General features: G+C 36.3%; 1 protein-coding gene across 16 annotated transcripts in view; it reads left to right on the forward strand.

The window, feature by feature from the left end:
• DLG1 (discs large MAGUK scaffold protein 1) overlaps nt 1-26,461 on the forward strand; it is a 283,484-nt gene that overhangs the window by 156,649 nt on the left and 100,374 nt on the right. For all 16 annotated transcript variants that reach the window (XM_065875942.1, XM_065875943.1, XM_065875944.1 and 13 more), the window contains 6 exons: nt 3,599-3,649; nt 6,178-6,302; nt 8,326-8,495; nt 9,635-9,771; nt 13,748-13,892; nt 25,971-26,091. In XM_065875942.1, coding sequence (XP_065732014.1) covers nt 3,599-3,649; nt 6,178-6,302; nt 8,326-8,495; nt 9,635-9,771; nt 13,748-13,892; nt 25,971-26,091 — 749 coding nt within the window. The remainder of the gene's footprint in view (nt 1-3,598; nt 3,650-6,177; nt 6,303-8,325; nt 8,496-9,634; nt 9,772-13,747; nt 13,893-25,970; nt 26,092-26,461) is intronic.

Below are 26,461 nucleotides of genomic sequence, written 5' to 3' on the forward strand. Positions count from 1 at the left end.
TGCTTGTGTGTTAAGCTTTTGATTTCTCCATTGAATCTGAATGAGATCCTTGCCGGGTAGAGTCATCTTGGTTGTAGGTTCTTCCCTTTCATCACTTTAAGTATATCATGCTTCTGGCTTGTAGAGTTTCTGCTGAGAAATCAGCTGTTAACCTTATGGGAGTTCCCTTGTATGTTATTTGTTGTTTTTCCCTTGCTGCTTTCAATAATTTTTCTTTGTCTTTAATTTTTGTCAGTTTGATTACTGTGTGTCTCGGCGTGTTTCTCCTTGGGTTTATCCTGTATGGGATTCTCTGCACTTCCTGGACTTGGGTGGCTATTTCCTTTCCCATGTTAGGGAAGTTTTCGACTATAATCTCTTCAAATATTTTCTCGGTTCCTTTCTCTCTCTCTTCTCCTTCTGGGACCCCCATAATGCGAATGTTGTTGTGTTTAATGTTGTCCCAGAGGTCTCTTAGGCTGTCTTCATTTCTTTTTATCCTTTTTTCTTTGTTCTGCAGCAGTGAATTCCACCATTCTGTCTTCCAGTTCACTTATCCATTCTTCTGCCTCACTTATTCTGCTACTGATTCCTTCTTGTGTAGTTTTCATTTCAGTTACTGTATTGTTCATCTCTGTTTGTTCTTTAATTCTTCTAGGTCTTTGTTAAACATTTCTTGCATCTTCTCGATCTTTGCCTCCATTGTTTTTCCGAGGTCCTGGATCATCTTTACTGTCATTATTATGAATTCTTTTTCTGGAAGGTTGCATATCTCTACTTCATTTAGTTGTTTTTCTGGGGTTTTGTCTTGTTCCTTCATCTGGTACATAGCCCTCTGCCTTTTCATGTTGTCTGTCTTTCTGTGAATATGATTTCTGTTCCACAGGCTGCAGGATCTTAGTTCTTCTTGCTTCTGCTGTCTGTCCTCTGGTGGATGAGGCTATCTGAGAGGCTTGTGCAGGTTTCCTGATGGGAGGGACTGGTGGTGGGTCGAGCTTGGAGTACCTACCTTTTGAGAAGGCTTAATGGTGAAAATCTCAAATACCTTAAATCAGAAGTCCATAAGCTCACAACACAAAAATTTATACTATATTACATATTAACACCAAAAGGACTGTATAAGTATACTGACCTGGAAATGTTTTCCAGAATAAAATTTCAGGCTATTTAGAAATGAACAAATGGACAAAAATAGAGCCCAATGTAGCAGTTTGGGGATTTAGCAAAAGCCATATGCCAAAGAAAATTTATTAACTTTAATGGGTGTTTCTAAAAATAGAAAAAGTAATAAGCACAAATGAATTACGCATTCAACTCAAGAAGCTTTAAAAAGGGCCTAAGGAAAGAGTAAAGAATTGATAAAAAATAAAAGCAGAATGTAATAGCATAGAATGTAATAAATCAGTGATGTTAAAAGTACTTCTTTGATAAAGACTGATAGACTTTTAGCAAGTCTGAGCACGAAAAAATATAGATGATACAAATAACCTTTAGAATAAGAAGAGTGGTATAGCTGCAGATACAGATTTTATTTTTACTCAGAAAAAAGAACTTCCAGGGCTTCCCTGGTGGTGCAGTGGTTGAGGGTCCACCTGCCGATGCAGGGGACGCAGGTTCGTGCCCTGGTCCAGGAGGATCCCACATGCTGCGGAGCGGCTGGGCCCGTGGGCCATGGCCACTGGGCCTGTGCGTCCGGAGCCTGTGCTCCGCAATGGGAGAGGCCACAACAGTGAGAGGCCCACGTACCGCAAAAAAAAAAAAGAACTTCCAGTCAAGTTGGCAGGATATGCATATGTATAACCCTCCTGCACTCTATAGGCATATAAATCATAGATTTATATATATATACACAGATATATTGTGTGTATGTATATATGTTTGTATATATATGTATGTGTATATGTGTGTGTATACACACATATGTATAACATAATTTCAAAAACAAGAAAATCTCTTCAGTTGAAAAAGAAGATGAAACAAAGTAGCAATTGGGTTTGTATCCATTACAATCATAAGAATTAAGAGCCCAGAAAAGTAGTAGAGATGAGTTTCAAAAATCCTCAGGAAAAAAACCCCTAGCTCCTGCTTTGGACCTGAATTAGGGGTTGCTTCTTATAGTATGGTGAAGAAAACAGACTACCTTACATGGATTTCATTATTCTGTTGTTTCATTATTTTATTACTGTATAACAAACCACCCTGAAACTTCGTGGCTTTAAAAATAATTCATTACTTCTCATGATTTTCTGGGTTAACTGGATAGTTCTGTTTTACACGATCTTGGCTGGGGCACTGGAAGAGACTGGAAGATCCAAAATAGACTCATTGACCATGGCCGGCAGTTAGTGCTAGTTGCCGGTTAGAGGTGCAGCTGGGGCTTTTGGCCCGGGGTCTTGATGCTCCTTCATTTGAATCTCTTCATAGGATCTTTGAGCTTCCTCACATTATAGCTTCTGGATCCTAAGAATGTGCATTCTAAGACAAAGGCAAACACTCCAAGGCATCACATGACCTAGATTCAAAAACCACAAAGCATTTGTGCCACATTCTTTTTAACAGAGGTCATCTAGAACCTGCCTAGATCCGAGGGAAGGGGAAGTAGATAACATCTCTTGATGGTAGGATGGTTCAATCATATTGCAGAAGAGCACTTGGGATGGAAGGATGGGATGCATCTAGAGATGAAGTTTATCACAATCCCTGTTTGACTTATTAGTTTGGGTATTTTGCCCAGAAATGTTAAAGCAATGATTTGAATCCCAGTTAATGTGATTCCAAGCACTATTCAGCCTTCACCAGTGGCGTTTGCTATGGGAATTACTTCTTCCAGGAGGAGACATGGAATAAATTAGAAGGAATGAGAGAAAGTGCTTGGTCTGTATGGTGTAAGCAAGAATGTGAATAGTGAATCAAAGTTGGACATGAAATATTTAACTGAAATTTGACAGAGGAAGTAATAAAGTAACAGATGTGGAGGGAGGAACTTGCAGGATACGTAAAGGAAGGAGCAAGTCATTCAAGTGTGATGGTATATAAGGCTCATGAAGAGGTGAGAAACATGTTAGAATGAAGTTGAATGATGAGTTTTTGAGAATTTTGGAGCAAGTATGTTATACATGGGCTCCATAAAGATCCATCTATGTAAAACACATTAGAATGATTTGAGCAATGGAGAACAGTAATCTAAGAGATTGGGTAGATTACACTTGCAGTAGTCCAGATGAGTTAACAAAGGCTTTTGAAGCAAGGTAATAGCAATGAAAATGAAGGGGTGATGGTTTTCAGGAAGAAATGAAATATTTAAGTCAGTAAGAATTGGCAGCTGATTAGATGTGTGGATCAAGGCAGAGAAGAGAGTCAAGAGTTCAGTAAGTATTAAAAGCTGAATGTACTCTTTCTGTATGTGAAAGTCACAATATCATGAGTGTCAACTCATTAATACATTTGTATTCTTCCATTCCTTGAAAATCTTCCCTAAAACTATTAAAATCAAGCTATATTATTTGATTATTATCACATTTAACAGGTTTTTATTAAGAAATCATGCAAAAATTATGTCTTGCTATTTTAAATTTCACACTCTAAATTTCTGTGTTACTTCTTTTTTTTCCCCCATTAGGTTAATGGCACTGATGCAGATTATGAATATGAAGAAATCACACTTGAAAGGGTAAAAACTATTAATTATCTTAAGTTTTTATGCATAAACCTGTTGCTTTAAATAACTCTTTAAATATACTGCTCTTTCATATAGGATCCAAGGAAGATCACCCTTCAGAACCATATAATATTAGTTTCTTTAATGAGTCCACGTATAAAATTAGCTGTGGCATTTTCAGAACATGTTGCTTTTCTTTAATAACCTTTATTTTTTAAATAAACTTTTTATTTAACATAGTTTTAGATTTACAGAAAAGTAGTACAGAGAGTTTCCATTTACCCTGGACTCAGTTTCACCTATTATTAACATCTTTTCATTACTAGAATACATTTTTTTCAACTAATGAACCAATAGTGATATATTATTATTAACTAAAGTCTACTTTATTTGGATTTCCTTACTTTTTATGTTTTTCTCTTCCAGGATTGCATCTGGAATACCACATTACATTTAGTTATGATGTCTCCTTGTGCTCCTCTAGACTGACAGTTTCTCAGATTTTTCTCAGTTTTTAATTTTATTATTTATCTTTCACATAGTAAAATATTTATTTTAAATAAGTATTTAATATCCTAGTAATATGGTCATTGTATCAGTTTTGTTTCCCAGCAAGATAAAAACCATAGATTTAATGGAAAAGACCTTATTGAAAACTTCTTATGCATTCCCCCAGTCAGAAAATAATTTAAGGATACAATTCAGATGTGTAAATTTTCTTGATGTATTTTCCCCTTAAGAATATCTGCATTTAATTGATACTGTATTTTAGCAGAGCCACCTTGTCTGACCAGCATTTTTGGGAAATGAAGTGCTCTGCATAACTGAATTTTCTAAGTAACTGAATGTCTGTATATTTAAAATCCTAGGTAATTAGATTTGTTTATGTTTGAAGCCAGAATAAACTGAATAAAAATAGACTTCAGAGGGATAATAGATTTTTATTGCCTGTTTACCTGAATTTGGGCCCACCTGTTCAAGTGGCATGGATGACTGAGTCTTACAAGTAAATAGAGTATTAATGTATTGTACACATTTTAATGTGGCATTTTGTTGGTTTTTTCCCAGCTTTATTGAGATTTCTTCACATATAGTCCTAACTTTTTATCTTATTCATCTTTTCATTTTTTCCCAGTACCTTTTAAATTCCTCTATTTAGTCAGAACTGTACATTGTATTTTTCATTGATTAAAGAGCTTATGTACCAGGAATTGGGGAGATGTTGTTAAAGTATAAAAACTTGCAACTAGAAGATGAATAAGTTCCAGAGATCTAATGCACAGGTGGTGAATATAATCAACAATACTGTATTATAATCTTCAGAATTGCTAAGAGACTAGATCTTAAATGTTCTCACCACAAAAAATAAATGGCAATTATGTGACCTCATACAGGTGTTAGCTAAATAAAGCTAAGGTGGTAATCATATTGTACTATATAAATGTATCAAATCAATATGTTGTATACCTTAAACTTACACAAAGTTATTTGTAATTATATCTCAATTTTTTAAAAAACAAGTAAAAACGAGAACTCGAATACCTGAGTAACTTGGTAGCCCCATACAACCTATTGATACTATTATTGATACTCTAGTAACTCTTGAAGAGTTTAGACTGAAAAAATTTTTTTATTAAAATAAAATTTTAGGACATGTCATAGTCTAGTGAAATTCTAAGCTATTTAATACAAACAGTTTAGTAATAGATCCAGATATACCCACTTATTTGAGCTGCCTGAAAACCAAAGTTAGAACATTCTTGCAAAAATAAACGTTTAATACCTTTGCTTAGATCAGTTTTGCTTTTTGTAGCAGTAGAACCCTTTCTTCAAAGAAAATATTATTCCAAAATCTAGTACGTAAATAAAATAAGCAAGAAGTGTAATGCTACTTTGGCAAAATTGACTGCTGTCAAGAAAGTACACCAATGTTAAGTTCTCCAGTTGGACTTTCAGTATTAAAAACTGCCTTTTGCTGGTCAGGTGTCTTGGTTAAACACATCAAGGATGATGGCTGTGTTACTTAGTTCATACAATTTGGTCATTTTAAAATAAGCTGATGGCAAAGTTAGCAGAAGAAAAGCACCACCCAGTGCCCCTTTTTTAAAAATTTAGGATGAAATAATATATTGGTATTACCTACTCGGAAATAACAGCAGCAGAAGGATCACTTCATTGTTTTTCTCTTGGGAGCAATTTGCCTTGCCAAACATGAGCAAGATGCAGTCTAAAAGAAAGAGACCTAATAGTGAAACCTCTCCAAGGACAAACTGCACATAATTTTAAAGAAGGAATCGTAGACCAGAGTCCAGAAGTACTCAGTACATCATCAGCCTCACATATTCAGCAGTAATACCTCTGAATTCATAGAGAAAAAAGAGCTTTCCTTATATTTCTTAATTTAAAATCATCATATTTCCTATACATATGCCTTTATGTGTGTGTTCCCTATGTTAGTACAGTTTCTAGGTCTTATAATGACGGGAACCTGTCAATAAAGATTATTATTCAGTGTCAATTTTTTTCCCCTCTATCCCCAGGGAAATTCAGGGCTTGGTTTCAGCATTGCAGGAGGTACAGACAACCCACACATTGGAGATGACTCAAGTATTTTCATTACCAAAATAATTGCAGGGGGAGCAGCTGCCCAAGATGGAAGATTGCGGTATGTTTTGCACTTTATGTTGTGATACCAAATCCTCTTTGTATCTTTTTCTTGAGGCAAACTGTACAATGAATAAATACAAATGAACACTATCATAATAACTAACATAAGGTAGATGCTCAGATGTCAAATGAATGAATGAGATAATTGTGCTTTAAGCATTTTCCCTCTTTTCAATTAGGAATTCAGTTTTATCTTAGAAGTTAAGCATTTTGAATAATAAATTTGACTGTTTAAATATTTCTGAGCAAATTATAGAAATCATAGATTTCCCATTGTATGTTCAAATACATTCACAAAATGTGTTATTTTCTGAGTGGGAAACGTGTATACGCTTATTTAAGGTACAGGGAATCATATATATCTGAGTTGGTATCCCAGACCACAAAGAGTAGTAAAGATTATGCAAACTTTAAATAAATTAATCTATTTTCTAAATTGAATAAATGTAAGTAATATTGGTCTTTTGTTTAAATGTAATGTTCCATTTCAGAAAATATCTTTAGCATACTTTGTTGTTTCCTTAGACCATAGATTGTGGCACTTTTCTTGTTGCCTTATTTGTTGCTTTTTATACATGGTGATGGTTTTCTAAAGTTTTAGGACTAAGGATTATATATGGTCTGTTAAAAACAGTATCTTATTTTAAGGCTGTTCATGCCTTATACAGCTTTTCAGTTTCTAAACTTCTCACTGGATATGATAAGTGGTATATTAATGAAATTAAATATGAAATCAATAATTTGACTTTCATGTAAATATAAATATTTACTTCCTGATTCTGTTATTGGCCTTTTATTTGTGCTTCATGTGTGAAAATTAGTATGTTCCATTTGTTTAACGGGAGAACATACCTATAGTACTAACTCTGAGGTGTCACTGTCTTTGGATATAGAATTTCTTTTCTCTAAAAAAGTTAATTAGATATAGAAGTTTATCATGATCACTTTAAATGTTTTAATTGTTTTGTTCCCCGTCCCTGCCCAATTTGAGATGACCATCTTTTAATTTGTTTTCTTATTTTTTTTCTACATGAATACCGTGCAGTTGAAACTGAGATTAGTTTATTTTTTGGTAAATCAATGAATTAATCTCAATTTTACTGCTGTGACCTTAAGCTACTTATTCAGTCTGAGCCTCAGATTTTTTATGTTTGAATCACTGCTCTGTTAGTCATTGTCAGGGTGGCCTTGGGAAAGTTATTTAAACTTTGTACCTCAGTTTTTCTGTCTATAAAATGGGGATATAAATATGTATCTACCTTACAGATTGTTGTAAGGGTTAAAACACTAAAAGAAGTTCCTAGCATGTGGTTAGTGCTAAATAAATATTTGCTGTTTTTCTAAAATATCTTAATTTCTATACGTAATCATACAAATTACAGCTGTCGGGACTTCCCTGGTGGCACAGTGTTTAGGAATCTGCCTGCCAAAGCAGGGGACACGGGTTCGCTCCCTGGTCTGGGAAGATCCCACATGCTGCAGAGCAGCTAAGCCCATGTGCCACAACTACTGAGGCTGTGCTCTAGAGCCCGCGAGCCACAGCTGCTAAGCCCATGCACGGCCACTACTAAAGCCTATGCCCTCTAAGGCCCGTGTTCCACAACTACTGAGCCCACGTGCTGCAACTGCTGAAGCCCGCGTGCCTAGAACCTGTGCTCCCCAACAAGAGACCGCCACCGCAATAAGCAGCCCATGCACCGCAACAAAGAGTAGCCCCCATTCGCCGCAACTAGAGAAAGCCCACGTGCAGCAATGAAGACCCAGACACAGCCAAAAAAAAAAAAAAATTATAGCTGTCATTATTATTTAATATTTTTGTATAATCTATTATTTGCACTGTTTCCTTTGCTGGCCCTTGGGAAATGTTTGTATTTATATGAGTTTTTGATACATTGGAATTTAACATGCAGTTTCTTATAAATAATTCTAGTAAATAATTCTCTTGTCAAGAAAAGAAACTTGGCAAAGAGAAAAATTGATATTAAAATTTTAATATTAATTTTTAATGTTTTTTTCCTCAGGGTCAATGACTGTATATTGCGAGTAAATGAAGTAGACGTTCGTGATGTGACACATAGCAAAGCAGTTGAAGCATTGAAAGAAGCGGGATCTATTGTACGCTTGTACGTAAAAAGACGGAAACCAGTATCAGAAAAAATAATGGAAATAAAGCTCATTAAAGGTCCTAAAGGTATGAAATAAATCAAACAAAGACAAATTATTAAGAAATCTCTAAGTGAAATGTAACTATGAAGTTATTTATGACATACATTCTAAGATTAACAATGCTGGTAATCTACAGAACTTAGTGAATTTTTAGAATTTCTGTGTTATTTCTACTGATTTTTGTCTTAAGTAGCATACTGTGCAGACATTTTGCAGTCATGTGTAGTGTTGATATTAACTTGTAATCGTTAATCTACAAAGTGCATAAAATGCAGATACACAGGCTAAGAGAAAAAAATATTTATGAACATGTCATCAGTAGTTACATCTGCAGTGAAGACTGTTAAGATGTGATCTGAATTTTGAAAACATGGATGGCATTGAGGATAAATGGAAATATTGATTCTAATTTGTGGCTTCATGGAAAAATGCATAGAGAGCTACAGGTTTGGCGTCAAAGCTATGGGATTTATGAATTATTGAAGCTCCTTACTTAAAATTAATTCATAGAATATTGAAAAGAGAAGCAGCATCTGCATTTCTGAAGCTGTTGGTTCTGCCCACCACCAATTTTTTTTTCTCAGTTTTAATCTTGTGGGAGTGTTAGTAAGAAGTGCAATTATGATGGAAACAAAAGTGAAGCAATTTTACACCATCTCTTTGAACTAATAAACAAATGCATTTTACAAAGACACTTTAAGAAGTAACCTGGGTGGGGGTGGGGGTGGGGTTTCCCTGGTGGTCCAGCGGCTAAAGACTCCACGCTCCCAATGCAGGGGGCCGGGTTCGATCCCTGGTCAGGGAACTAGATCCCGTATGCCACAACTAAAGGAGCCTGCATGCCGCAGCTAAAAGATCCCGCACAGCACAACAAAGATCCTGTGTGCCACAACTAAGACCTGGCACAGCCAATTAAATAAATAAATAATTTTTTTTTTTTTTAAAGTAACCTGGGGGTAAAAAGGTTCTCATTTGTAACTATAGGAGCACCTATATTTGTAATTGCCCCTGATTACAAAATACTTAGGATTTTTAAAATAGGTAAATAGATAATATTCTGTTTTAAAAAACATTAGTTTGGTGAAATTATCACCTAGTTTTCAGTCATTTGGACTTAAGTTTACATATATTGGTGAAATTCTAAAACTAGTGTTTTCCATACAGGTCTTGGGTTCAGCATTGCAGGAGGTGTTGGAAATCAACATATTCCTGGGGATAATAGCATCTATGTAACCAAAATAATTGAAGGAGGTGCAGCACATAAAGATGGTAAACTTCAGATTGGAGATAAACTTTTAGCAGTGAGTATAAGAAATCCATTGTTTTAAAAATCACTTTGATGTCTTTTTTTTTCTGACAGACTGAGTTTCTACGTGCCAAAAATGTTTAAATGATATTTCCATGAGTGAATACTAGTCTTGCTTTAGTCAAAACCTGAAAAATGATTCTTTATTTGCCACTACCATTTCCTCTACTAGCTCCCCTCTCTTTTTCTTTCATTCTGTTTAGGGGCTTGGATGCACAGAATTGTTTAGTTGTAATCCTTAGGTTCATAACATCATCATCCTTTGTTCATGTGTGACCTTGTTTTTCCCCTTTCTTACTTTAATTAATTAATCAATTATTTTATTTATAGTATAGTAAAAACTGCTAGTCATTACCCAACCCAAGAACTAGAATATCAACAACTTATGTTCCTCATTCCTTTGTTTTTTAAAGATTGCTTAATCACATACATATTCCTAAATGTTTTGTTTAGTAGTGTGTGTTTTGAAAATTTTAAAGGCTATTGTGCTGTATATAGTCTTTTTTAATACTTTTCTCACTCAATATTGTTTTACTGAGACTTATCCATATTGTTGCCTAGAGCTGAGATTTATTCATTTACCCTCTTCATAATATTCTATTCTGGGAATGTAGACTGTATCACAATTTATTTATCCAATCTTCATCAATAACTGTCTTAGTTCATGTTCCCTCAAAAAACAAAACCTGAAGAAAAGCTACTCTGCTAAGGTATTATTGGGAGGTATAACTTCAGAGAAGCTAGAGTGAGTGAAAATGAAAAGTGAGGCAGAGAATGAGGGAAAGCCAATACAATGTATTATGTTTCTGAGCTGGCTATAAAATCATAAGAAAATGTAGCTGATTGCTTGTTATGTAGGACAGTCTCCCAGGCAGGCAATGCGGAACTGCTAAACCTTAGATCCAGCCATCCAGGGAAAAGAAAGGATTTTATCTACTGACGCCTTTTAGTCTCTTGTCTCTTGTTAGTTAGAGTGTAACCCCACGGGGGTTAACTGTCCTAGATTTCTCGACTGTGTTACCCAGCCCCCCTGGACAAATGCTAAGAAAGCCAGTTCCCACACTCTGGCACAGCACTTCCCCTGAACCCAGAAGTCGTGAGAAGAGCTAGAGCCTCATGGTCTAGACAGGTCAGATGTGGTCTTCTAATATGTTACAGCTCTCACTATGTGGAACACGTCAGCCATACCCAAGCCCAGCCTTTACTCCAGAAAAGGTTGAGTGAAAGAGCTCATAATGGTAGGGGACAATATGAGAATAGCAGTAGCTAGGACTCTCCCCTAACCAAGCAACCAAAGCCTAGTGGACACATAGGCTCAAGTGAATCTGAAAAGGCATACAAACAAAGTCTGGTATAGTGGTGATTTGGTCTATCTCCTATTTATTTATTTGCCCTTTTTTAATAGTTATGCTAGGAAGAGCAACTAATTATTTTTGAGTTAATGATAGGGAGGAGGAAGGAACTGTCCTTCAACTGCTTCTCTCTAACTTATCCTCTCACAGCTATGACTTGCCACTCTTTCCCTCAAGCTACAACCAACACTCCCTCATCATTGCATACACCCCCCCACCAACACACACCAGTTCCAAACAACCTTCGTTCTCCACTATGTTTCTCACTTTTATTTTTAATTTCTTACATACTGTGTCTTCTTTATCCTTCTTCCAAAATCAATTTTAGGGGTAGGGAGCCAGAAATTCATGCTGATTTACCGTTTAGGGAGGCTTTTGTTGCCATAATTCCACTGAAATTATTCAATTCTTAATTCTCACCTTAATTGATGTATCAGGCATTTGACATACCTTCTTCCTTCTTAAAACACTCTTTCCAGTTTGCCTGATAGTCACCCTCTATCTTGCTATTCCTCTTAGCTCACCAGCCATTCCTTCTCATTCTCCTTTTCGGTGCATCTTCTCCCTAACTTCTAAACATTGAAGTGATCCAGGACTCATATACTTGAACATATTCTCTTCTCTCTTTGATAGGTGGTCAAATAACTTACTGGGTCTTGTTGTACATGATAGTAATAAGTATTGTTTTCTGAACTTCAGTCTCCTTCTCTATGTCTCAAGAGTCATCTCAAATATAATATACAGTTGGCTCTTTGTATCCGTGGGTTCCACATCTGTGGATTCAACCAACTGAAGATCGAAAATATTTGGTGGAAAAAAATTCCAGAAAGTTCCCAAACGGCAAAACTTGAATTTACATGGCATTTATATTATATTAGGTATTATAAGTGATCTAAAGATGGTTTAAAGTATAAGGTGAGGGTGTGCATAGCTTATATGCAAATACTACGCCATTTTACATAAGGAACATGAGAATCTGCAAATTTTTTTATCCTCGAGGAGGGTAATGGGGGTAGTGGGGTTATAGAATCATTCCCCCACAGATACCGAAGTACAACTGTATCTAAAAATGAACTTTCAAATCACGGCAACCCACCCCACCCTGCCCCCCAAAATTCTGCTCTTTGCATAATTTTCACATCTCATTAAACGGGAACTTTATCCTTCTAATTTCCCCAAGTCTAAAACTTTAGGATCATTCTCTTTCTTTCCCACTCCACATTGAATCACCTCAGCAAATCTTGTCAGCTCTTTTATCAGTTATCTAATGCTGCATAAGAAAAAAACAAAAATTAGTGGCTAAAATGACAATTATTTATTTGCTTACACTTCTGCAATTTGGATAGGTTTGGCCAGGGCAGCCTGTCTTTATTCCATATAATGTCTACTGGGGTGGCTCAACTAGGGCCAGGGGTCCACCTCCAAGTTGGCTCACATATAGTGGACCGGTTGGTTTTGGCTGTCATCTAGGAACTCAACTGGGGCTGTTAGCCAGGTATTCAGTTCTCCAGTGGGCTGTCCACATGGCTAACTTGAGCTTCTCACAAAGTGGTGGCCAGGTTCCAAGAGGGACATGCCAGAGTTAACTTTTCAAAGAAGACAGCTCTAATGTGTGGCATTTATTAATCCTCTCTTTGCATCACAGTTACTAATGTCTCATTTCAGGCCATCAGAAGAACAGTATACCACAGTTGTGTATTTCAAAATGCAGCAAGTCCTCACTGTACACAGTAGGGTGGGACCATAAAAATGACCATGCAGTTGAAATCCTGCGAAGCATTATTAGTAATCAGTGGTGAAAGTCAGGATTGTTCTGTGACCTTTAGAAGTTTTCGTCAAAACATTTAAAAGTCTCCTGCAGTCGATTATAAAGTCACGTATTAGGGAAATGGAAAATATACTAAAATGAACATTTGTTTAGTGCACTGTAATTTAAAACACTAGAAACATTTATAGTGTTTTATTTCTTTTTAAAAGAAAATGTTTACCAAAAAGAGGAGCAGTCTAAACCTAATGCTAGCAGAAGAGAAAGGATTAGAACAGAAATTAACAATATAGGAAATAGGACAACCATGTTGTCTATGTTGGTAGAGAAGATCAACAAAACCAAAACTTGGATCTTAGAAAAGATCAACAAAATTGACAAACCTTGGGCTTCCCTGGTGGTGCAGTGGTTGGGAGTCCGCCTGCCGATGCAGGGGACGCGGGTTCGTGCCCTGGTCCGCGGAGCAGCTGGGCCCGTGAGCCGTGGCCACTGATCCTGCGCGTCCGGAGCCTGTGCTCCGCAGTGGGAGAGGCCACAACAGTGAGAAGCCCGTGTACAGCAAAAAAAAAAAAAACATTGACAAACCTTTAGCTAGACTGACCAGGAAAAAAAATATGACTCAAATTTCTAAAAGTAGGAATGAAAGAGAGAACATAAGGGAATACTTTTATTTATGAATAACTCTATACCAACGCATTTAGGTAACTTAGATGAAGTGGGTAAAGTCCTAGAAAGACACAAACTACCACTCCTATTCAACATTGTACCGAAGATTATACCCAGAGCAATAGGGGGGAAAAAAATGACATTCCAAGTGGGAAGGAAGAAGTAAAACTTTTGGGATTTTCTTTTAGGTGAATACCGTGTGTTTAGAAGAAGTTACTCATGAAGAAGCAGTAACTGCCTTAAAGAACACATCTGATTTTGTTTTTTTGAAAGTGGCAAAACCCACAAGTATGTATATGAATGATGGCTATGCACCACCTGATATCACCAACTGTAAGTCTGTTTGCTTAAATCTTGTTTCCTTAGATGTGATGTATTTTAATGAAGATTCCCAATATAAAGTTTAAACATTATACAAACATTTTTAAAAGAACTATAAATCATTTTAACCTAATCATTTTAAAAACCAATTTTAAGTCAGAATCTTCATAATAATAAGTGGAGATGGCTTTTTCACCTTTTCACCTGTAATTTCATAGCAGTAATTACTTTTAACATTTAAGGCATTGATTCTCAAACTTTTATATAACTAACAGTCACCAAAGGTATTTGCGAGTAATGTGGCTTCTTATTTTGTTCTAATAATTTTTGGATGGAGCACAGAAATATACTTCAGCAAGCAAGCAATTCTTTTAACAAGCAGGGCAGTTCTGATGCTTCTGATGCTGCTGGTTCATGGGCTGCACTTTGAGAAACAGTAACTTAAAATATTTGTAAAACTTGGACTTTTCTATACTCTCAACTGTGTGAGCACAGATATTATCTTTGTACTTCAAACTCTTAGTGTATTACCTAACTCTGTGCACAGTACAATTGTATTGCCTAGAAATGAACTGTAATGAAAGTACTTATATAATTTTAAGTTTCCTATTTGATTTTCTTTTTTAATGTACAAGCTGAGATGAGATTTAAATATATTCTTAATGTGTTCATGTTGTTTGAAAAATGAAAGTTTTATTTGTTTGGTATGTTGAGTCAATACTAGAATCATCCATGTGTAATAAAGATCATAAATGTACTCTATAATCTGCTTTTCCAAGTTTTCCTTTTTTAAATTGTAGAATTTTAAAGATATTTGTGATTTTGTAAGTGGCAATGTTTCCAGTTTTAAAATGTCAAAAAGTTCACTACGATCATTAATCATTAGAAGCTAAATACAACTTATATTTTAAAGTGTATATATACTGTCCTCTAGTGATGCATCTTCATTATCTGCTCTTTGATTCATTAATTACTTAAGTACAGCTGAATTATTCTCTTAATAGTATTCAGTCTTTTTAATGGACAGAGATGATGTCTTATACATCATTGTGTCAGAAAAGAACTTTACTACCTGTTTAAAGTTCTTCCATATATTTGGTCTTTCACAGAAGCTTTATATAAGGTATAAAGTATTTTATTTGTTATTAGGAGATGCAAATTCAATGATGAGCTCTTTTATTCACCAATTTAAATATTATTTATTATGCTGCTTTATCTGTTCAAGACAGCTAGGTCCCAGTTATTCCACAGATTGAGAGTTGGCATCCTGATTATAGCCAAATATACAAATAGCCAGGCTGCTTCTTAAAAATATGTTGAACTGGAAAAAATGTTACTTTTTATTGAATTATCTCTTTTTATATAAAATAATATGACATTTAAAAAATGGCAGAGCTAGTCCTAAAGAGTAGTAAATAATGATTGTTTTCCCTATAGGCATATGTAGAATATTTCGTCCCTTTTTATCCATCTGTTATTGAACTAATAGAATATTGTGGAAAAGTTGAAGTTTACCGTGCTAGTTCAACTTCTGTTCTGTTTCTCTTCTTATGAATTTTGTTGTACACTTAACAGTCCACGCTCATACTATAGACGCAATTCATAAGTAACTTATTATGTGTGTTTTAAAAAGCATTTGTATTTGAAAACTTCTTACATAAATGATTTTTACCTGTCAGCTCTTGTGAAGCCCTTGCCATCAGACTATTCAACTTACCTGCCTGTCCCTTATGTTGTTAGTCATGTAGTTTCCTCCTCATCAATCTGGCTTTAGTCACTAAAGATTTTAGTGTCAGGTCCATTGTCCTTTGATACACATTCACATTGTCATTCTTAGTGATGTCCAGGCAAAATGCACACTGATTCATTCAACAACCTGGCTTCTTTGTTGATCTCTTTCTTTCTAGCTTTCCTGCCCTCCACTCCAACTCAGGTACTTGGTTCCAAGACAATAATTTAGGTCTTATCATCGTCAGTACCTTCACCGCCTCCAAAATCTTGATTTAAATCATCCCATTCTCTGACTACATCCATCAGTTTATTTACTCCTGTTCTAACAATTCATTCTCATTTTGACCTTCAATCATTTGACACCATTACTTGGTTGTCCCCTTGTGTTTCTACTTGTCTACTTTTTTTTAACTTAGCCTCCTTGGTTTGTCGTGATATTCACTTCATTGCATATATCTTCTACTTTCTTGCCCTCTCTATCTTCACTGGCAGAATCCCAACCCTGGTTCAACCTGCTGTCTTCATCCATTCCTGCTCCCTAAAAAGCAGAACATGCCTGGAGAAAAGCATAGAATTGTAGTTTAAGTTATGACCATAAATCTCAGATGGGGTCACACTCATAGCTGTAATCCACATATGGATAATAGCCAAAATATGGTACCCAGGAATAGAAGGAGGTTTGTTACTGAAAAAAAAAAAAAAAAAAGTTCATCGGATCTGATAGAGAACATAGTTTCTTTGATGATATTAAAATTCTCATGCTTTTGCATTTATATATCTTTTCACTTTTATATTTTCTTCAGGTGGAAGGCCTTGTTAAACTTCTGATTTGGCCACTGATCTCTTCCTGCTTTTACTTTAAGCTCTTCCACTTGGCTTCTTTCCTAAACTTTGGAGGGTTTGGGTCATTAATCTTGATATCTAAGGACAATAATTTAGCCTCCCTTGTTTTGTACTTCTCTGAGGAATCTTTTCACTTAGGATTTGGGGTATAGGAAATAGCACTGTTTTAACTAATCATTCTTTGGGCAGTCATTTCTTTGACAGGAGCATTAATTTTTAGTTCCTGCCGTATGAGATACTATGCCTTACATGTGAGAATGACTCCTTCAGAAAAGGTCCATTGAATAAAGGCACAGTCTGGATATGGTAGGGAAAAGGTACATTTTCTGGCTTGAGCAGTTGACTGAATTTCTTGCCCAGTTGGGTTTTTTTGTTTGTTTGTTTGTTTCAGCCAAACTTGATAATGCAGCAAAGAAATTTGAGTAAAAAATCAGTAAACTCTAGACTTTAAATGGCCAGTGATTATAATGGTTCACATGCATGTCTGTTGCTTTAGGGCAACATGCCGGTTCCCTTGAAAATCACAGATATTCTTACATATCACCCAAGAAAGACTTTGGACTTCAGAAGAGCCATTGGTAGAAAATCCTTTGGCTCAAATGCAGAAGAGTATCTTATATATGAATTGGATGGGAAGAAATTGCTATCAGAGACTGCAAATGTATAAAATCAAAGATGGCTCTGGACTTCTAAGCTCTATACTATTAATAGACATTATAGACTTTTTCCTTTTTGTATGATTACAGAAAGAGATGTATAGATGCTATCTCCTTTTTTTTTTGTTTGTTTTTTTGCTGTGTCCTTTTGATAGCACATAATTGTTTCCAGTACACCGTACTTCCAGTCACTACCTACTGTCTTTCACTCAGGTTACTTCACTCATATATGTAACCTATCTGGCCACTGTAGTAATTTGAAGTAATGATCCTTGCACTTTTGTTTTCCCAGTGGGTGTTATAATGCTTTGTGCATAGAAGGCACTCGGTAATGTAGTGAAAGAAGAGATTCATGGTTAAATAATAAATATTACAGCTAGATTTTGAAATGCCTAGTAACTTTATCATAGTTAATACCTCAAGAAAGTTAAATATTGTTTCTATGTGTTACTGATAGTAATGCACATAATTCAGATGTGTTGTGCTTTTGGAAGTTACAACTGAAATGTGTTGCTTACCTGGGTCAGGAATAGCTTTATAATTTTCTGTTCTTAGCTCTCACTAGAATTACAGTCGATGAACTATAATGATGTTTTGGTTTTTTTGTTTGTTTTTTTTTTTGCGTTACGCGAACCTCTCACTGTTGTGGCCTCTCCCGTTGTGGAGCACAGGCTCCAGACGCGCAGGCTCAGCAGCCATGGCTCACGGGCGCAGCCGCTCCGCACCGGGGCACGAACCCGTGTCCCCTGCATCGGCAGGCGGACTCCCAACCACTGCGCCACCAGGGAAGCCCTATAATGATGTTTTTTATTATTGAAATGAACCAATAAACAATGTTTGCTTATTTTTTAATTCCTGTTTTTTACCGGGTTTCCATTCTTTTACGGTGCATTAAAAAGAATAATTATAAATTGGGTTGGCCGTTCTGAGCTGGTGTCAGGGCATGTCCTTTTTTTTTTAAATAGGCTTTATATTTTAGAGCAATTTTAGGTTCATAGAAATATTAAGCAATGGTACAGAAATGTCTCACCTGCATAGCCTCTCCTATTACCAACATCTACCAGAGTGGTACGTTTGTTACAATTGATGACCCTACATTGCCATATCATTACCCAAAGCCCATAGTATACATTAGGGTTCACTCTTGATGTTGTATGTTCTGTGGGTTTGGACAAATGTATAATGACATGTACCCACTATCAGTATCATACAGAGTAGCTTCATTGCCCTAAAAATCCTGTGCACTGCCTATTCATCCCTCCCTCCCCTCTAACCTCTGGCATCCACTGATCATTTTGCTGCCTCCATAGTTTTGCCTTTTCCGGATTGTCATGTAGTTGGAATCATACAGTATGTAGCCTTTTAAAATCTTAACTTTTTACACCTAAAACAACACAACATTGTAAATCAACTGTACTCCAATAAAAATTAAAAACAAAAAACAAATATGTCATATTTTACTTTTCATAAAATACATTTTAGATAATTTGATTAACATTTCCAATTTACGTGAAACTCACAAAATGGCATTGAATATATCACATATGTCCAATTGAAATTCCCAAATTACACCAAAAAGCCTCAAACTCCTTAAAAACAATTAAAGTAATTAATTAAGCCCTCTGCTGATTTTGTCAAATTTGAGATAACAATTCAGTAAATATTTTAAAATATAGCACAGGCTAAAGTTTTCCATAAACTTTTGAATTAAAGAAGGCCTAGATGTTTGAAAAAAACAAACAAACCTTCTTTCACGTAGTAATGTGCATGAGTTTTTAACTCCTTTGGGTAAATAACCAAGGAGTGCAATTGCTGGGTCGTATGGTATGAATATGTTTAGTTTTATAAGAAACAGCCAAATTGTCTTCCAAAGTGGCTGTACCATTTTGCTTTCCCACCAGCAACGTATGAAAGTTCCTGTTACTCCACATCTTCACAAGCATTTTGTGTTATCAGTGCTGTGGTTTTTAGCTATTCTAATAGTTATTCAGCAGTATCACATTGATTTAATAAGCATTTCCTTGATGTCATATGATAAGGAGTATCTGTTCATATGCTTATTTGCCATCTGTATATCTTTTTTGGTGAGGTGTCTGTTAAGAGTCTTTGGCACATTTTTAAATTGGATTGTTTGTTGTCTTGTTGAGTTTGAGAGCTCTTTGCATGTTTTGGCTAAAGTTCATTATCACATATATTTTTTGCAGATATTTTCTCCCAGTCTGTGGCTTGTCTTTTCATTCACTAGACAGTGTCTTTCACAGAGCAGAAATGTTTAATTTTAGTGAGGTCTACCTTGTCAGTTTTCTTTCATGGATCGTGCCTTTGGTGTTGTATCTAAAAAACCATTGCCAAACCCAAGATAATCAAGATGTTCTCCTATGTTATCTTCTAGGATTTTTATAGTTTGGGGTTTTACTATGTCTGTGATCCATTTTGAGTTAATTTTCACATGGTCTGTATCTAGATTCTTTTTTTTTTTTTTTTTGCATGTAGTTGTCCAGTTGTTCTAATAACATCTGTTGAAAAGACTGCCTTTGCTCCATTGTGTTTGCCTTTTCTCCTTTATCAATGATCAGTTGCCTATATATGAGTCTATTTCTGGATTCTCTGTTATATTCCATTGATCCAGTATGTTCCTTTTCTTTTGCCAATATCACACTGTCTTGATTACTGTAGCTTTTTAGGAGGTCTTGAACTCAGGTAGTATCAGCCCTCCAACTTTGTTCTTCTGTTTCATTATTGGGTTGTCTATTCTAGGTGTTTTGCCTCTCCATATAAACTCTACGATCAGTTTGACAATATCCACAAAATAACTTACTGGTATTTTGATTGGGGTTGCATTGAATCTGTAGATCAAGTTGAGAAGAACTAATAACATCTTGACAGTATTGAGGCTTCCTATCCATGAACATAGGCTCTCTCTCGATTTATTTAGTTCTTCTTTGATATCTTTCATCAGAGTTTTGTAGTTTTGCTCACGTAGATCATTAGATTTATACCTAAGTATATCATTTTAGGGGATGCTAATGTAAATGGTAGTGTGTTTTTAATTTCAAATTTCACTTGTTCATTGCTGGTATACAGGAAAGCAGTCAACTTTATATATTAACCTTGTATAAAGGTTCATATATACAATATATATAATATATTTCAACCTTGCTATAATTGCTTACTAGTTCCATGAGTTTTTTTTGTCAGTTCTTTCAGATTTTCTACATAGACAATCATGACATCTACAAAGACAGTTTTATTGCTTCTTTCTCAATCTGCATATCTTTTGTTTCCTTTTCCTATGTTAATGCATTAACTAAGACATCCTTCACTTGCTCCTAATTTTAGTGGTAAAGCTTCAAGCTCCTCACCATTAAGTATTATGTTAGCTGTAGGATTTTTGTAGAGTGTTCTTTTTTTTTTTGGCGGTACGTGGGCCTCTCACTGTTGTGACCTCTCCCATTGCGGAGCACAGGCTCCGGACGCGCAGGCTCAGCGGTCATGGCTCACGGGCCCAGGCGCTCCGCAGCGTGTGGGATCTTCCCTGACCAGGGCAAGAACCTGTGTCCCCTGCATCTCTCAACCACTGCGCCACCAGGGAAGCCCGAGTATTCTTGATCAGGTTGACAATACTCCCCACTATTCCTAGTTAACTGAGAGATTTTCGTATAAATTGATATTTTGGATTTTATCAAATGCTTTTTCTTCATCTTTTGATATGATTATGTGACTTTTCTTTAGCCTGTTGTTGTGATGGATCATATTGTTTTTTGAATGTTGAACCAGCCTTGCATACCTGGGATAAATCCCAGATGCTTGTGGTATATAATTCTTTTTATATATTGTTGGATTTGATTTGCTAACATCTTGTTGAAGATTTTTCCATTTATGTTCATGAGCGATGTTGTTCTAGAGGGTTTTTTCTTATGATTTCTTTGTCTGGTTTTGTTAGGATAATGCTGGCCCCATAGAATGAGGAAGTATTCCCTTGGCTTCTGTCTGCTGGAAGAGGTTATAGAGAATTGGTGTAATTCCTTTCTTAAAAGTTTGGTAGAACTCACCACTGAAGGTTATCATTATTGATTCAGTTTCTTTAATAGATATAGGCTTGTTCAGATTGCCTGTTTCTTTTCTGTGAGTTTTGGCAGATTGTGTCTTTAAAGGAATTGGTCCATTTCATCTAGGTTATCAAATCTGTGGGCATAGAGTTCTTCATAGCACTTACTATTCTTTTAATCTCCATGGAATCTGTAGTGATGTGCCTTCTTTCATTTCTGTCTTCTCTCTTTTTTTCTTAGTTAGCCTGGCTGGAGGCTTATTGATTTTATTGATCTTTTCAAAGAACCAACTTTTGGTTTTATTGATTTTTTTAATCTGTTGATTTCCTGTTTTTATTTATTTATTTTTAATTTATTTATTTTTGGCTGCGTCGGGTCTTCCTTGCTGCACGCAGGCTTTCTCCAGTTGGAGCGAGCAGGGGCTACTCTTCATTGCAGTGCGCGGGCTTCTCATTGAGGTGGCTTCTCTTGTCACAGAGCTCAGGATCTAGGCACGTGGGCTTCAGTAGTTGTGGCACGCAGGCTCTAGAGCGCAGGCTCAGTAGTTGTGGTGCATGGGCTTCATTGCTCCACGGCATGTGGGATCTTCTTGGTCCAGGGCTCAAACCCATGTCCCCTGCATTGGCAGATGGATTCTTAACCACTGCGCCACTAGGGAAGCCCAGATTTCCTATTTTTAATTTCATTGATTTCTGCTCTAATTTTTTATTATTTTTTTTCCTTCTGCTTACTTTGAATTTAATTTACTCTTTTTCTAGTTTTTTTTTTTCTTTTTCTAGTTTTATCAGGTGGAAGCTAAGATGATTCATTTTAGATCTTTCTTTTTTTTCTAATATATGCATTCAGCACTATAAATTTCCCTCTAAGCACTGCTTTTGCTGTATCCCACAGATTTTTTTTTTTTTTTTTTTGCAGTACGCGGGCCTCTCACTGTTGTGGCCTCTCCCGTTGTGGAGCACAGGCTCTGGACATGCAGGCTCAGCAGCTATGGCTCATGGGCCCAGCCGCTCCACGGCATGTGAGATGTTCCCGGACCGGGGCACAAACCCGTGTCCCCTGCATCGGCAGGTGGACTCTCAACCACTGCGCCACCAGGGAAGCCCCTATCCCACAGATTTTGATAGGTTGTGTTTTCATTTTCATTTAGTTCAAAACGTTTTTTTAATTTCTCCGGAGATTTCTTCTTTGACCCAAGTGTTATTTAAGAGTGTGTTTGTGTTATTTAATCACCATGTATTGGGGGATTTTTAGCTATCATATTTTTATTGATTTCTAGTTTAATTTTACTGTGATCTGAGAACGGACATTGTATGATTTCTATTTTTTTTTAATTTGTTAAGGTATGTCTCATAGCCCAGAACATGATCTATCTTGGTGAACGTTATGTGGGAGCTTAAGAAAAATATGTGTTCTGCTGTTGCTGGATGAAGTAGTCTATAGGTGTCCATCATATCCAGTTGATTAGTGATGTTACTGAGTTCAGCTATGTCCTTCCTGATTTTCTGCCTGCTATATTTGTTCATTTCTGATAAAGAGGTGTGGATTAATCTATTTCTCTTTTCAGTTCTATCTGTTTTGGCCTCACATAGTTTGACCCTTTGTTGTTAGGTGTTAAAGATTATCATGTCTTCTTGGAGAATTGACCACTCTATCATTAAGAAATGCCTTTCTTTAACCCAGATAATTTTCCTTACTTTGAAGCCTTCTCTGTCTGAAATTAATATAGCTACTCCTGCTTTCTTTTGATTAGTGTTAGCATGGTATATCTTTCTACATCCTTTTACTTTTAATATATAGGCCTTTATATTTAAATTGGCTTTCTTGTAGACAGTATATCTTGGGTCTTGGTTTTTTGACCCACTCTGACAGTATCTGTCTTGGAATTGGTGCATTTAGGCCATTGATGTTCTAAGTGATTATTGATATAGTTGGATTAATGTCTATGATATTTGCTACTCTTTTCTGTTTGTTACCCTGTTCTTTGCTCCTGTATTTGTCATCCATTTTTTTCCTGCCTTTTATGGCTTTAATTAAGCATCTTGCGTGATTCTGTTTTCTCTCCTTTCTTAGTGTACTAGTTACATTCTTTTACTTTTTTTTAGTGGTTGCCCTAGAGTTTGCAATATACATGTATAGTAATCTAATTCCACTTTGAGGTAACACTACAGCTTTATCGGTAGTGTGAGTTCCTTATAATAACAAAATAATCCTAATTCCTCCCTCCCATCCCTTGTTATCAGTGCTGACATTCATTTCATTTATACATAAACATATATACAGACATAGTCGAATACAGTATTGCTATTGTTTTGAACAAAGTGTTATTTGTTAGATCAATCAGGAATAAGAAAAATGAGTTTTATTTTACTTTTGCTTATTCCTTCATCAGTGCTTTTCCTTTCTTTCTGTGTAACTGAGTTTCTGACCTACTAACTTCCCTTCTCTCTAAAGAACTTCTTTTAACATTTCAAAAGGCAGATCTACTAGCAATAAATGTTCCCTCAATTTTTGTTTGTTTAAGGAAGTCTTTATTTCTTCTTCACTTTTGAAGGATAATTTCACAGGTGGGTTTTTTCTCTTAACACTCCACTGTCTTGCTTGAATGGTTTCTGAGAAGTCATATGTAATTCTTACCTTGCACCTCTATCAGTAAGGTGCTGTTTTTTCCCGTGACTTTTTTTAGGGCTTTTCTTCCCTTTTTTTTTATCCTGTAGTTTGAAAAGGATATGCCTAGGTGTAACTTTTCTTTGCATTTAACCTGCTGTGTTCTCTGAGCTTCCTAGATCTATGGTTTGGTGTCTGACATTAATTGGAGGAAATTCTCATCATTATTGTTTCAAAGATTTCTTCTATTCCTTTCTCTCCTTTTTCTCCTTTTGGTATTCCCATTACATATATGTTCCACCTTTTGTAGTTCTACCACTGTTCTTGGATATTCTGTTCTGGTTTTTACCCCCAGTCATTTTTTCTCTTTGCTTTTCAGTTTTAGAGGTTGCCATTGAGATCCTCAAGCTCAGATTCTTTCCTCAACCATGTCCAGACTACTAGTAGCTCATCGAAGACATTCTTCATTTCTGTTACAGAGTTTTTGATCTCTAGTATTTCTTTCTGTTTCTTTCTTAGAGTTTTCATCTCTCCACTTGTATTGCCCATCGTGTTCTTTATCCATTAGAGCCATTAGCACATTAATCATTATTGTTTCAAATTCCTGGTCTGATAATTCCAACATCACTGACATATATGAGTCTGGCTCTTATGCTTGCTTGCTCTGTCTCTTCAAACTGTGTTTTTGCCTTTTGTGTGTCTTGTAATTTTTTCTTGATAGCCAGGCATGATGTACTGGATAAAAGGAACTGCTGTAAATAGGCCTTTAGTAATATGGTGATAAGGTGTTGGAGTGGAAAAGTGTTGAATAGGCCTGTGATTAAGTCTCAGTCCCTTAGTGACCTTGTGCCTCTGCAGTGCTCTTCACAGTGCTTCTCAGTATTCTCCCCGTTTCTGCTCCCTTAGGACAGGATGGCTAGAATTGACTAGATTTGGTTATTTCCCTTCCCCCAGCTCTGTTGGGCTCTGACAAAACCCCAGCAGGTGAGGCTCTGGTTAAATAGTTTCTTCTGAGGACAGACTGTTAAGAAGAACAAAATGCTCGTAATATATTTCAAAATGGTTCCTTTTCCCCTCCTCCGGCCAGAAGCATGACAGAATTTTTCTCCAGTATTCACTGTGAGAACCTGTAGAGTTCTAGGAGGTAAAACTCACAAAAATGTGGGGCCCCTGATGATGGGGTCCCCCTGGAGTTTTTGACTCCCAAAGTCGTCCACACTGAGCCCCCAACAATTTGTTAATTACAGTTCAGGTTACTCTATCCCAGCACTTGTTACCACAGAGATTTCTGCTCTAGTAAGTTGTGATTTTCTGTATTCACCTTTCAGTGTCCTTAATTTGGGGGACAGTGTTTTGCCCTATGACTTCTATCTTAAGCATCTAAAAAGGGTTGTTGATTTTTCAGTTTGTTCACCTTTTTAGTTGTTGTTAGGACAGAGTAATGACTCAAAGCTTCTTATATGCCAAGCTGGAAACCAGAAGTCCCTCAATTTATTCTAAAACTTTGTCAGGCATAGCTTTTTGCAAAGCTTTTGGTTTTCGTTATTCACAATCAGATTTTGAGTATACAGTTGATCATTGAACAACATGGGTTTGAACTATGTGGGTCCACTTATACGTGGATGTTTTCAGTACGTACTACGGATCTGCAGTTAGCTGAATCTGTGGATGCAGAACCATGGATATGGAGGCCCAACTATAAAGTTATATGTGCATTTTCAATTTTTTGGAGGGTCGGTGCTTCTAACCCCCATGTTGTTCAGGGATCAGCCATATATACTTTTTAAAAACATTAGTCTGCAAAATAACTTCTTAGAAAAATAAGGTTATTGTACTTAAGACTGATTTGGTTCAGTCTTTCCTATGACAGTTTTTTGATTAATCTTTCCTGGATTTCATTGTGCAGATCAGTTACTGTAACTCCAGTTACTGTAAAACTAAACTCCTTTTTAGTTCTGTTTTCTCAGAGAAACCAAATGGAATAAGTTTGCTTTACTGATCTGAATTTCTAAACTAGTTTTTACCTGGAAACTTGAGCTTCTCTAATTTTTTTACCTAATAAATAAATTTTCTCTACCAAATTCTATTATATAAATGAGCGAATGTGAATTATACATTAATTAACTTTGAAACTGATAATCCACAAATGTGGTACTAAATGGTATGTTTCCTTTTTCAAGTGTTTTTTTACTTACTTTATTTTGAAGCTTCTTCTCAGCCTGTTGATAACCATGTTAGCACATCTTCCTACTTGGGCCAGACACCAGCATCACCAGCCAGATATTCACCTGTTTCGAAAGCAGTGCTTGGAGATGATGAAATTACAAGGTAACGAGCTGAATAGTCATCCTTCTTACATAAAGCCAACTATTAGATGGAGTTATAATTAGCCAACTAGGATAGTCATAATTTTCAGGACTAATTTTATTAGCAGGTAATGAACCTAAACCTTATTTTTTTTTATTGGAGGGTTCATTGAAGGGCCATAAGTGTAAAAATATATTAGAGGGCTTCCCTGGTGGCGCAGTGGTTGAGAGTCCGCCTGCTGATGCAGGGGACACGGGTTCGTGCCCTGGTCTGGGAAGATCCCACATGACGCGGAGCAGCTGGGCCCGTGAGCCATGGCTGCTGAGCCTGCGCGTCCTGAGCCTGTGCTCCGCAACGGGAGAGGCCACAACAGTGAGAGGCCCGCGTACCA

Source organism: Phocoena phocoena, chromosome 4, assembly GCF_963924675.1.
Source record: "Phocoena phocoena chromosome 4, mPhoPho1.1, whole genome shotgun sequence".
Taxonomy (NCBI): domain Eukaryota; kingdom Metazoa; phylum Chordata; class Mammalia; order Artiodactyla; family Phocoenidae; genus Phocoena; species Phocoena phocoena.